We start from the raw sequence: 13,232 nt of genomic DNA, 5'->3' as shown, positions 1-13,232 counted from the left end.
TACTTTTGTACTTTGCTTATTTAACCTACCTATACCTTGAACAATCATGTAATATCTTTTATGTAATGAATAAATAACTATGTTGTTTAGTACATCCTATGTATTATTCAATGCATACTATGGCCTTAAATTCCAACGTCATAATGTCGCATGGTGCTTCCACCGTCGTCTAGGGATATGACAGTTAAATCCAAGGTTTACTATCTAGGTCACATAATTCCTCATTTTGTTATTTATATATTTGTTTAGTTTCTCCTATCATCTAAATTGCAGTTCTTCATAGGAGACATTATTAGCTTCAAAATGAAGCTATTTTCCATTCCACTTTATCTTCATTTTCCTCGATCGGTTTCTTAAAGTTTAGAGAGCATGTGTTTCCCAAATCTGAATGCAAAAGGAAATGTTTGTGGAGTTGTCATCTGGCATTTTAGGAGTGAAGTCAAAGGCAAAATCATCATACTCAAAACTTCAAACCGGAATCGATGATATTAAGAGGCTTCATTTTGAAACTCAGAACTCCAAACTAATCGGACATGTTTGGAAAAATTACATGGTAGCTAGAAGCTGGAAGCTAGTAGCCGATAGTTGAAAAAGGAAACTAAAACTTTTTTTATACAAAGGTGTTCAACAACGTAGATGTTAGCTTTTAAATGTGTATAGTTATATGAAAACTAAAAGGTAAAAGTTACTAAAACTAACTTTTTGATCACAAACTTTTATAATAAAGCTAAAAGTCCATACTTTTGAACAAATCTTTTTCTTTAATATGCACTTTTTTGTTAAAAGCTAAAATTTAAAAGCTCCTAAAAACTCTAGAAAATTCGTTGCACCGTCTCACCAAGACACATGCCATAACATATAAGCTCTTTGAAAAAATGTGCATAAAATGAATTCAGTACAATTGATTTTTGTTTCAATGGAGCCCCCTAACCCAACTTTAACCTGTCAATTCACCCTGAACCAACATAAGAGGTGATATCATAATTTTTACATCTGGCGACAATATCCTACAAAGAGAATAATCAAAGAGAAGGATAAAGGAGATGAAAGAGGCTGATACTTTAATCTCTATATATATTAAAAAGAGTAACTTGATGACATCACCTTCAACAATCGAAGTCATTCATTGTGTTTCCTTGATTAATTTCAACCATTGGATCATTTTGATGATGTCATCATAAAATAAAATAAAATTAATATTAACTAAATTAAGTTGACTGCGTTAGGAAAGTTGAAAACTTATTAATGGTGACTAAAATTTTTAATTGGAATGTATTGAAGTGAAATAAATATCATCATAATTGTCAAAAACATAAATATGGTTCCTTCATTTTTAAAATCAAGTAATTTGTATATACCTTTCTTAATTATAGAATTTTTGAAATCAAAGAACTCGAAATAGTATGATTTGAATCATAGTATTAATTACTTCATCACTTCCAAAATCATTGTTAAACATTATGTATAAGTATAATCCCATTCAATTGTTATTACAATTTGCTGAAATCTAGACTTTGCAGCATCACATTTGGATACCAGCTTCATAAGGTTAGCAATTTTTTTTGATTTACTAATTAATTTCTTACATCTAATTATAATTTATGTTTTCAGTATATGTATCAATGGATTATTAGTGGGTTTTTGGTAAATGGATTTTCTATTCTCTGTGTGTGTGTGTTTGGATTGGTTCTATGTTTGCATTGGATGAAGTAAAATTCAGTTTAATTAGTTCTGTGTTAATTGTATTTGATTATGTTTAGATTGGAAGAAAAAATAACTAAAGAAATGTAAAAATGGAGTACTTGCCCGAAGGGTTTAGTGTCAACATATGTTATTTCTTCAAAATGACTTATTTAGGCTTGTTGTAAAAAGTATTTCTAATTGGAATGATTCGTATATTCTTTAATATATGTGTGTGTCTGTGTCTCTCAATCAGCATGTGTATTTTTGTCTAAAGGTTAAAAAAGGAAAAAGTAAATTTGATATTGTCGTATTATACATACTTGTTGTAAAATGACATACCTGTTTGGAACTGATTCGGTGTTTGTATTTGATGATGTAAAATTCAGTTTAATTAATTCTATGTTTGGATTTGATTCTGTGTTTGATCGAATGAAAATAGAAAAAAAAAAAAAAAAAAGTAAAAGTGGAGTACCTTCCCGAATTGTTATATTACTTCTTCAAAATGACTTATTTGCCCTTGCAGTAAAACTACTTTTTTGGAAATAATTCATATATTTCTTTAATATATGTTTTTGTCTGTGTTTCTCAATCATCATATGCTTTTTTGTACAAAGGTAATGTATTTTTATTATTGCCTTATTATACATACTTGCTGTAAAATAATTTGTTTACATCAAAATGATAATGCAAGTGTTATTATCATCCAATGTATGCCAAAGCTCAAAACTTAGGGTGGTGAGAATATTTTTTTATTATGAATGTCCATGTCATTATATTAATATTTTATTTATAAGATAAATTAATTTATAACTTTAATTGTTATCTCCATGTAGGCCTCAAGTCGGTAATTGTTTGTCTTTTATCATTAATTAATACTTAATGTTTATTTTTCTTTATTCTTAATCATTATTTATTTATATTGTTTAACTTCTTCATTTTTTTTCTTATATATAGTATTGTTGATATGGATTTAAATGTTAAGTCTTCCATTAGTACTATCCAGCTTAACACCCAAACTGTTGTGGCCAAGGCAGAGGATTACTATCACCGTTTTTCAATCAAGAACATTGATGATATTCCAGATTACAATGAGGTATACTTAACAATATTAATATTTTTCCATTAAATTTATTAATTTATAGAGCATAACAAAATTAATAATATATATATATATATATATATATATATATATATATATATATATATATATATATATATATATATATATATATATTTATGGAGCAATCCCAACACCTTTGTTTTGTTAAGTTATTATTATTAACATCAGAGGTCTAAATCATGTGGTTAATAGTTATATATGTGTTCCTTTTTCTTTAGACTGGGATTCAATCCAGCTCCAGTTACATATTTGTAAGAGAAAGGGCTTTTCTTATTTGTAGATCAAAAGCGGCCATTCACCACGACCTCACAACACGCAGAACTATACAACTATCATGCTTCCCCACAGAAACCCCAAACCAATGTTGCCACTACGATTGATAGGTTTAAAAGTTTCTTGAGACTTATTTACGATTCCTTGAAGAGGTTTAAAGATTCTTTTGAGATCTAGATTTATATTTTTATGTTCTTCTAAGTATATTTGTAATTGTTTTCGTTTATTAATTATTTGTATATGTTGAAAATGGTTGTATCAATTTCATCCTACCTTGTCATTCGCTTAGCTACCAGATAATATGATTTTGACATCCTGTCTGTTATAGCTAAGGTAGCTGTTGATTTCATGATATATATATCTGCCAATTATTTCTTCAAATCAATCCACTCTTTTCTTTGCTATAGTTGTTAAAACCTTTATATATATATTTTTTCATTGAAGGTACCTTAGAACTACAAATAGTGATATGCAAGAAATTGAAGGGTAAAATCAATCCTTTTAAGATATAAATTATAACTTCTTTTGTGTCTTATTGTAGAGGAGAGTGATATTTCTTACACACCTGATGAAAGTGTGGTTAGTAATTGGGAAAAAAACATAGTACACTACAAGCAATTCTTGTTGTTTGTTCCCTAGGGGACGAGGTTTGAGTATATATGTTTTTTTTTTATTATTTCTGTAAATTGATTTGTGGGATTATGTTACAATGTTTATTGATTTTCAGGTTATAGTTCCAACCATTTTGGGTATCTTACCCTGAATTTATGATAAAATCAACTGCCGCTTAATGGATATATTATCAATTTTCAAATATAACTACTTCTGCAACAATCATTCAAGAGTTCGTGTTTAATTGATTCAGGAATACAGTTGAAGGATATTCTATGGAAGAATCGACTTCTCAAAATTACTCATTGACAACTTGAAGGGACTGATAGTGAGAGGATTCCCAATTCCTTATTCCCCTAATTTCATACTTGACATTGGTGTTTAATTGTTGTTAATTTAGTGTTGATTTCTTTGGTTGTTATTTTTTTAAACCTTCCACTTGTGGCTATAATTGTATGTATTTTCATATAAACGGAAACTGAAAATGGAACTTGCTAATATAACATTATTTGTTGCTAATTGATATCACCTCCTACAATATCTTGGCCTCCTACCATCCATAATTAACCATTTCTACTAACAAAATCATGGAAAAATATATATTTCTGACCTTGTACTCTACTATTAGACAGTTTATGATGGTAATATTATATCATTGTACTTTTAAACAGACAAAACTTCACATTTTTTGTTCATTTTAAAGTTTTTTTTAATGAGTTAAAGCTAACCCTAAGCTTACTCATTATTTTACTTTTTAGATCATGCATCATTCTGGGTACATGTGATGGCTATGTGGGATGGCTCTTGAGGTTTTTGAAGACCAAGAGTATGCTGATCATCAAATAAAAATGTAGGTGAAACGAATTCCAATTATTTATGAGATTACATAGTCTTTTGATTTATTTGAATAATATGATATCAAAAAATAGAAAATTGATTTTAAAGATTTAAAGGATATGAGAATCTGGTTCGAAGTTAAAAGGGTAATGCTTTGATGTTGGTTAGGAACTTTTTTGCTGAAAATGACATTTTGGTCAAAAATGATATATACAAACAGATATAGAATCAATAATAAATACTTGGAAGTAATATTTTCTTGGATAATTTTTAGGTTCATAATATATTGATTATTTTTATTATAACTTTGTACTTAGGAGATTATTATCTTCAACTTGTGTGTATGTTGTAGAATTACTAATGAAAAGTGTTAACTCTCATTGATGTGCAGACACATTAGATTTCCAAAGTCAGTTTTTCAATTTATATTCATCAAGCCCAAGTTTGAAACCTAAAATGGAAAGAAGGTAATGTGTCAATGTCATAAAAAGTAGGACACTCGCTACTAAATGGTGGTTCCACAAAGTTATTAACTAAACAAAAGTAATATATGTATGATGTGTAGTTGTTAAAATCCCTCTAACACACATGGCAATAATTTGGGTTAGTTTTGAACCATTTAGAGAGCGGTCAAGTACATGGCAAGCATTTGGTGGTGGATATATTTGTTGGTAATACTATGAACCAATTAAAGTGGAATGAAAGACTTATGCTATAATTCATTTGACTTTGATGAAATATGAAAGTTCATTTTTTGAAATAATTTGTTTGTTCTTTTTTATATTTTCACCTTTTAAAAATCAGGTATCCAAGAAGATTTGTTCTTTGAACAATTAAAAAAAAGTGTATATTGGTTTTAAACATAACATAAAACATTAAAATGGAAAATTGATACTTTGAAAATTCATTTTTAAACAGTCAAAATTAATATATCGGTATGTTTATGTAAAGATTAACTGTGGAAAGGCCGCAAGGAACTACCTCGCGCCTAAAGGAAACTAATTGCTACGTTAAAACTATATGTCGAAACACACTATTTGCAGCACACTAACATATTTTTATCGTTAACCCAAAACAACAATGTACTTACATTTTAATACAAAACAGCGACATACTTTTATTCTAAGCTTAAAACTCCAACGTATTTTTTTTTAGTTCAAATTAAGCAATAACAAAATTTTATTTTAACCTAAAGTGTAACTTATTCTTAATTTTTAACCCAAAAATAACAAACTTTTTTTAACCCAAAGAGTAATCATCAACTCCTGCTTTCATGATCTAAATTTATGCTTTTTGAAATTTAAAAAATAAAAAATATAATATATTTATTTTCTTAAAATATGTAAATATTATAATAATTTTTTTTGATAAATACACTTAAGGACCAGTCTAGGCATTGATTAGTTGTTTTCTCACGGTCCACCGCCTTGACTAATTAACGGTCTCCTCCTAGGCGTCGATTTATCCGTTACCCATCTGTTGTAACAAACAAGTAAATAAATAAATAAATCATAATTATACTGAAAAAACGAAAATTTAATCGGGTTGTAATCAATAATGCACATTTATATAAAAAAGAGCAATGTACATTTATTTTTAATCCGTAACAATATTCTTTTTTTAAAACAAAAACATATTAACATACTTCTAACAACAAATAAAAATGGACATTTCATAATGACAAATAAGCACTGAAAGGAAATGATTCTTCAGAAAATAATTTGTGTTCCTGGAAATATAATATGTTTCCGAATAGAAATAATTTCGAAACTAACTATTTGTATGACTAACTTTATATGGTATTATTTAGAGGGATATCATATGTCAATACAAAAATATTAGTGAAATTGATGAAAAATCAACGAGGGTGAAATGTATACATTAAATATGGTATATAAAAAGTGTTGCACGATTAATAATGTATAATCAATTATGTGTTCGTACATATTTGTATACAATCAAAACTCTTTATTTTTTATTGTTACCGATTTTGTATTTGCTATAGTATAACTCTTATTGACAATTATTTAGATGTAGTAAACTATTTGCACAAAGAAAACTAATCGTCTGAAGAAACTAATTGTTGAAAAAAAAACTATATGTATCTATCGCTTGATGCGGGTAAACGTCTACTATATATATATATATATATATATATATATATATATATATATATATATATATATATATATATATATATATATATATATATATATATAAGCATCATAACAATAGTAATCTTTTAATGTCTTTTGGTTTTTACTTGGGACGAAGCCTAGGCTTTCTCCTATTAACTTAATTAAACAATGGGCTTAAATTCTTAAAAATAAATAAATAAATAAAATAAAAAAATAAACGTAAAAGTAATTGAAGTTTGGGTTGAAACCGTATGGAACCGAAATTTTCGGTCTATAAACGTAAAAAATAAGGATGTTGGATGGGATGGGCATCTAGGTGATGAAGCTTATTCTTTTTGAGTTGGAAGGACCTGAGACAGGTATTGTTTTCAAGAAGGTATCATTATCAATCAATGTTCCTGATAATATGAACATTATGGAACCTCTTTAATTTTCTAAAAAAACAATCTTCCACTCCACTTTAATATGTTATGTTACATTGTTGAAATCATATTGTTATATATCGATCCCATTGTTCTTAGTTTTTTTCGGTTGGTTTTGTTTGTTTAAGGGATCAGGTTCAGATTTGGAATGAGATTCCGATTCCAATTCCGATTACCATGATCCTCATACAAAATCTATAGCTATAGATGAAGCAAATGCAAGAGTGCAAGAAGAGGGAGAAAATGAAGTATAGTTTAACATCAAATAACACCCTGGCGAGTTTCATTGCCAAATGCCAACACGGGAGGTTGTCATTTCTGGTTAAATGACATCTTATGTTGCAATTACTTGGGTAGTGTTTGGTGCATGATAGAATGAGGAAGGAATAGAATGATTCATTCTATTGGAATGAAAAAAAAAATTGTTTGTTTTCCTTTAATATTATTATATTTTTAGTAGTTAAATGTATTGTTGCGTGTTTCCTTAAAACACCAATATTATTTGCTACTACATACTCACAAACACAATGATCAACCACACACTACATATCACTATACCACATACATAACCGATAAACAAAAAAGTAAAACTCTGGTTTTAACCGAACCCCACGGAGCGGGATTTCACTGCACCTAGTTATTATTAATATAAACAACTTTTACAAAAATACAGCATCAAAATATATTTATTGTAGCAAAATATATTCTTTGGTTTTATGATAAAAACAAAAATAAAATTGTTATTAATAATAAAAAAAAAATATACAAGTCGACTCCTACAGCATTGAAAGTGTCTGCTCTTTTTTCATGAAGGCCTGCAGCCGTTTAAGAGAAAAACAACGGTCCATCGATGTTAGACTAATCGCGACCTTACTGACAAAAACGAGTTGACTTACATGTTTTGATTTTAAATATTTTATTAGGGTTTATCATTTATTACAATATTTTATTTTACATTGATATATATAATATTATTTAGTTTAAATGGCTCTAAACTATTTTTTCAATAAAATAATTTACAAACATATAATATCCATAGTATATATACCCATGCACCCTTTATATCTTCCATAACCAAATTCCTGAAAATCTCCATGAAAAACAATACATTCATGAACAAACTAGAAGGGAAGGTGGCAATAATCACTGGCGGAGCAAGTGGTATCGGAGAAGCCACCGCCCATCTGTTCGCCAAACACGGTGCACGTGCGGTGGTGATAGCTGACATCCAAGACGAACTTGGAAAAAATCTATCTTCTACCATCGGCTTACACCGCTGCACCTACATCCACTGTGACGTTTCCGATGAAGCCCAAGTGAAGTCACTGGTGGACTCCACGGTGGCGATCTATGGTCAGCTTGATGTCATGTTTAGCAACGCCGGAATCATAAGTAAATCAAACCAGACCATCGTCGACCTCGACATGGATCAATTTGAGGACCTGTTTTCAGTTAATGTCCGTGGGATGGCGGTTTGCCTGAAGCATGCCGGACGTTCAATGGTGGAGAAGAAGGTGAAAGGAGTCATTATTTGCTCCGGTAGTGTTCTGGGAAGGCTAGCGGTGGCGCAACATACTGATTATTGTGTGTCGAAGCATGCGGTGGTTGCATTGATGAAATCGGCGAGCAAACAGCTGGGGGAGCATGGGATCCGAGTGAATTCAGTGTCGCCGTCTGTGGTGGCGACTCCGTTGATGTGCAACATGCTTGAGAAGGAGGCGGCGGAAGTGGAGAAGTATGTTGAACCGTTCACTAGCTTGAAAGGTGTGGTGTTGAAGGCGGAGGACGTTGCAGAGGCGGTGTTGTTCTTGGCTTCTGAGTCTGGTTTTATTACTGGCCATGATCTGGCCGTTGACGGTGGTTTTACTGGTTGATTTGCTTTTGATGATCTTGTAACTTCAACGGATCGAGGAGATCAACTTAATAATTAGCTTCAATTTAATACAAAAAATTTGTTGAATGTTTTTTTTTTATGTCTATTATAAGTGGAGGCGTTACATTAAAACTAAATTAAAACTAATTTATTAAGGATATGAATCAATAATAATAATAATAAAAACTGCACTTTTTAAAAAAAAAATTAAAAATCAATAAAATAAAAAAAAAACTGAAATATTTAAAAAATACTATAATTTTTAACCAAAAATCAACGTTTTTGGTACATTTATGTATATTTTTACAAATGCATATATGTATATTTCAAAAACTATAATATTTGTAAGGAAATTAAAAGAAAACACATTTTATTTACTAATCTATAAACACAATAAAATAAGTGTCTTATTTGATACAATATAAAATATAAAAAACAAAAATATGCAACAAATAGACCTATATAAGGGTTCCTATAAAATAAGGTAGACAAGTGGGTTTACGATGGATGTTGTCATGGTAGGTACCGGCATCAATGTAATTAAGGGAACATGAGTATGATGGTGCTTCATAACCGTGGTGGTCAATGTAGTTTTATCAGTAGGATATGGGAAACAATAGTTTAGGGTTACATGTAAAGTTCATTGTCGATGAATGAAAATAAGGAGGAGAAAAAGAGACACGAGAAAAGAAAGAAAAGTAAACAAGGTGAAAAATGATAGGGTTGGGGTGGGGTAAGACTCTAAGGGTGTTGTTTGATTTTCTGAAGCAAAAATTTATGAAGTTTGCGGACCACCTCTGAAACCCTCTGTAGTAGAAGAGATGGACCAAACGACTGCAGAGTGTAATCAGAAGCGTATTTGTTTTTTTTAACATCTGCATACTGTTGCAGATATTAAAAAATTAAAATAAACTAATTTATAAACCGAAAATAGTATTTTAATATGTAAAATTTAACAATGTATAACATTTCAACAAGAATTAATGATATTTCAATAAAAGTAATGATATTTCAACAAAAAAATGATATTTTAGTAAGAAATAATGATATTTCGTTAAGAAATTATCATTATTGAATATAAAAAACGAAAAAAAAAATTAACTAGAATAAACAAAAAAAAAATGAAAAAAAAAAAGTGAAATAAAATTTCAATAACATATAATCAAAATTACAACAAGAAAAAAAATGTTGGAAGAGGTACAAGTGCTGCGCCAAACAGGGCACGCGCAGAGGTTTTTACTCCGAAGACTTCTAAAAAACAAACAGCTACAAGATGAAAAGTATTGCGCGTGTACTGCACCGCGCAGCAATAAAAGGTTTGAAGAGTTTTTTCCAAAAAACAAACGCACCTAAATATATAATATAAACAAAAACTTTAATAAAATGAAAAATGACAAAAATAAAAAAAATAAAGGATATATTGATATTTTACAAACATTTAACATATCATTTTAATGAAGTTAGCCATAAGGACATATGGTGCAAAATTTCAAAACCAAAAGGTCCATCCATGCTAAAAAGTTCTTCATAAAAAATGATAAAAATCAAATAAAGTAAGACTCTAATTATTATTACAAAAATATGGAATATCTAAAAGTTATAAATATGAAATATTTTCAACAGAGAAGAAGCCTTGCAACTCGCGCAAAAATGAAATTCGTTTAATCAACTTCCACACCATGAAACATCCCTTCGTTTGCTCTTCTCAGGGGCTTTCTCTCTCTAGATTCGCTCTCAAATTCACACTCGCTTCTTTCAATTTCTTCATCAATAGTGAAAGGAATCGGATGCCATTAACGATGAGTTTTCAATTTGTTTCTTATATTAATCCAACATTTCGAGAAACAAATCTCATCTTCGTGGCGCTTAATTTTGTTAGTGTTGCTTGTTTCTCAAATAATCTAGAGAGAGAGAGAGAGAGAGAGAGAGAGAGAGAGAGAGAGAGAGAGATAAAGTTTAGTTGAAAATTCAATTGAAATTTATCAGAATGAGTTCATCATCAGCTCAATACGATCTATCATTTAAGATCTTGTTGATCGGAGATTCTGGTGTCGGAAAAAGTAGTCTTCTCCTCAGTTTCGTTTCCAATTCTCTCGAGGATATTTCCCCTACTATTGGTAACTTAACTTCACCTTAATTTTACTAAATTGATCGATTCAATTTTCTACGCATTTTGTAAATCGAGAATTGATGCAAAATTTATGTATTGTTCCTATTTTATATGTTTATATGCTAGATATTTTGTATATCTACTAATAATATTTCATATTCGAACTTCTGAAATGCGTATTTACAACTATCGCATATCAAACAGTGTAGCAATTTGTAAATAAAAGTTTATCTATATTCACAACCTGTTCTAGCTTCTACTTAATTTCCACCATATCATTGACCAGGGGTTGACTTCAAAATCAAGCAGCTTACAGTTGGTGGAAAGAGATTAAAGCTTACAATTTGGGACACTGGTAAGTAAGGATCTCGCAAATGTGATTTTATTAATCTCATTCACACAATTTAGTTAATGTAAAAACAGTATTTGTTTATACAATAGTTACATTAGATAAAATCCTTTCAGAATAATTGTTGTTCATATTTGACTTGATGTTGTTTATTGCAGCTGGACAAGAAAGGTTTAGGACATTAACAAGCTCTTACTACAGAAGTGCTCAAGGCATAATTCTTGGTAACCATGGCTAAAAATCTACCTGATTATAGCATTTTACTTTAAATTATTTTTTTACTTTCAAGAATTTACCTAATTATAAAAGTAAAAATTGATTTGTTTTTCACAGTATATGATGTTACAAGGAGAGATACATTCACAAGCTTGTTAGACATTTGGGCTAAAGAAGTTGAGCGTTACTCCACTAATCAAGATTGTGTCAAGATGCTCATTGGAAATAAAGTTGATAAAGTAAGTTGAAGAAAATTAAAAATGAAGTGCAAAAAACAAGTTTTAAATACTTTATCTTGATCTTACACATGTTTTAAATGTGATTTTAGGATTCAGAAAGATTTGTAAGCAAGGAAGAAGGTGTTGCTCTTGCGAAAGAACTTGGATGTTTATTTTATGAGTGTAGTGCAACAACTCTAGAAAATGTACACAAATGCTTTGAGGAGATTGCATTGAAGGTAAAATTGAACCTTTAATTTTTAATATTTGTAATATAAAATCTAAATATGTTATTTTTCATATTTTTTTTGTACAAATAATATACATAACTTATAGGGAAATCTATAGAAAAATCACAAACTTTTAAGAAAAGTTTCAATAAAGCTTTCAAAGTTTTTTTTTTTACAAAAAAGTTTCATTATTTTGAAAAAATCATATAATCTCTCGTTAGCTGGTCAAATATAAAAAATGATTTTATCGTTAATTTGGGCAAAATGTTAAATAATCGGCACTTTTCTGTTCATAACAAGACTTTTAGGATTTTATTGAAATTTTTCCCAAAAGTTTGAGACTTTTCTGTAGATTTCTTTAACTTATATTGTTTATAAAAAATGCTGATCAAAAGAGCAAATTTTAGAAAAACCTAATACTTTTTTTTTTTTTTGCGAGAAAACCATTTGTAATTTGATTTTTTTTTTTTCCCACTTAAGCCATTATGACGTACAAAAATCAGTTGGAGGGAAATTATTGTAAACATTTATAAACTGTTAAACCCATTTAGTATATAAAATTGTAAAAGTGGGTTACATAAAAAAAAATATCCGTAATTTCGAAAACAGTTTTATATTTATTGTTGACTTTTCTTGACCATTTTGTTTTGTTATCCAAGATAATGGAAGTTCCTAGTCTTGTTGAAGAAGGGTCTACAATAGTGACAAAAAATTTACTAAAGCCCAAGTCTGAAGATCAAACAACAACTATGGACAGCTGTTGCTCATAAAAAGAAAAATAAACTTAAGAGAAAAATGTCAAAAAACTATAAGTTGTTTTTTTCTTTTTATTTTAGTTTGCGTGTGTTGTTGTAAAAGAAAAAGTAGATTGATGATGATTTAGAGGTAGTGAAAGGTTGTTTACTTGTTCTTGTTTGTTATGTTGTTATTTAAAACCTTGATTTTTTTATGTGTAATTATTTGAAAATGCATGTTTGGTAAGAGGAAGAAACTTTTGTGGGTTTATATATTTATTCCCTTGAAAAACCTTCAAAAGTTTTAGTGGATCAAAGAAACGGATCAAGTCCACATACGTGTCTAGCTTAACATTAGCCAACATTGCGAGCACTAGGGTTTCTAGGGGCACGTTTTATGCCTTCTGGGGTTTCGAT

The 13,232-nt window shown here is 29.4% G+C and overlaps 2 protein-coding genes across 2 annotated transcripts; both read left to right on the top strand.

Annotated features, from left to right (window-relative positions):
* The first annotated feature begins 8,179 nt into the window (after positions 1-8,179).
* LOC145029637 ((+)-cis,cis-nepetalactol synthase NEPS3-like) lies at positions 8,180-8,959 on the top strand. Its single transcript, XM_078978130.1, has one exon. The coding sequence runs from the start codon at positions 8,180-8,182 to the stop codon at positions 8,957-8,959; it is 780 nt and encodes a 259-aa protein (XP_078834256.1).
* Positions 8,960-10,609: 1,650 nt separating this feature from the next.
* Positions 10,610-13,030, top strand: LOC145028829 (ras-related protein RABC2a-like). The gene is made up of 6 exons (XM_078977555.1): positions 10,610-11,075; positions 11,355-11,423; positions 11,576-11,641; positions 11,751-11,872; positions 11,962-12,090; positions 12,741-13,030. The coding sequence occupies exons 1-6, from the start codon at positions 10,946-10,948 to the stop codon at positions 12,849-12,851; spliced, it is 627 nt and encodes a 208-aa protein (XP_078833681.1). The 5' UTR covers positions 10,610-10,945; the 3' UTR covers positions 12,852-13,030.
* The last annotated feature ends 202 nt before the right edge of the window (positions 13,031-13,232 follow it).

This window comes from Lactuca saligna, chromosome 2 (genome assembly GCF_052625555.1).
Source record: "Lactuca saligna cultivar CGN05327 chromosome 2, ASM5262555v1, whole genome shotgun sequence".
Classification (NCBI taxonomy): domain Eukaryota; kingdom Viridiplantae; phylum Streptophyta; class Magnoliopsida; order Asterales; family Asteraceae; genus Lactuca; species Lactuca saligna.
The sequence above is the reverse complement of the archived record's forward strand: the minus strand, read 5'-3'. Positions and strand labels throughout refer to the sequence as shown.

Bases quoted from the DNA above. Each gene is read 5' to 3' on its own strand.
- LOC145029637 (XM_078978130.1), top strand. From the start codon at position 8,180: ATGAAAAACAATACATTCATGAACAAACTAGAAGGGAAGGTGGCAATA.
- LOC145028829 (XM_078977555.1), top strand. From the start codon at position 10,946: ATGAGTTCATCATCAGCTCAATACGATCTATCATTTAAGATCTTGTTG. The intron at 11,424-11,575 runs GTAAGTAAGGAT...TGTTTATTGCAG, and splicing joins GCTTACAATTTGGGACACTG to CTGGACAAGAAAGGTTTAGG. The intron at 11,873-11,961 runs GTAAGTTGAAGA...ATGTGATTTTAG, and splicing joins TTGGAAATAAAGTTGATAAA to GATTCAGAAAGATTTGTAAG.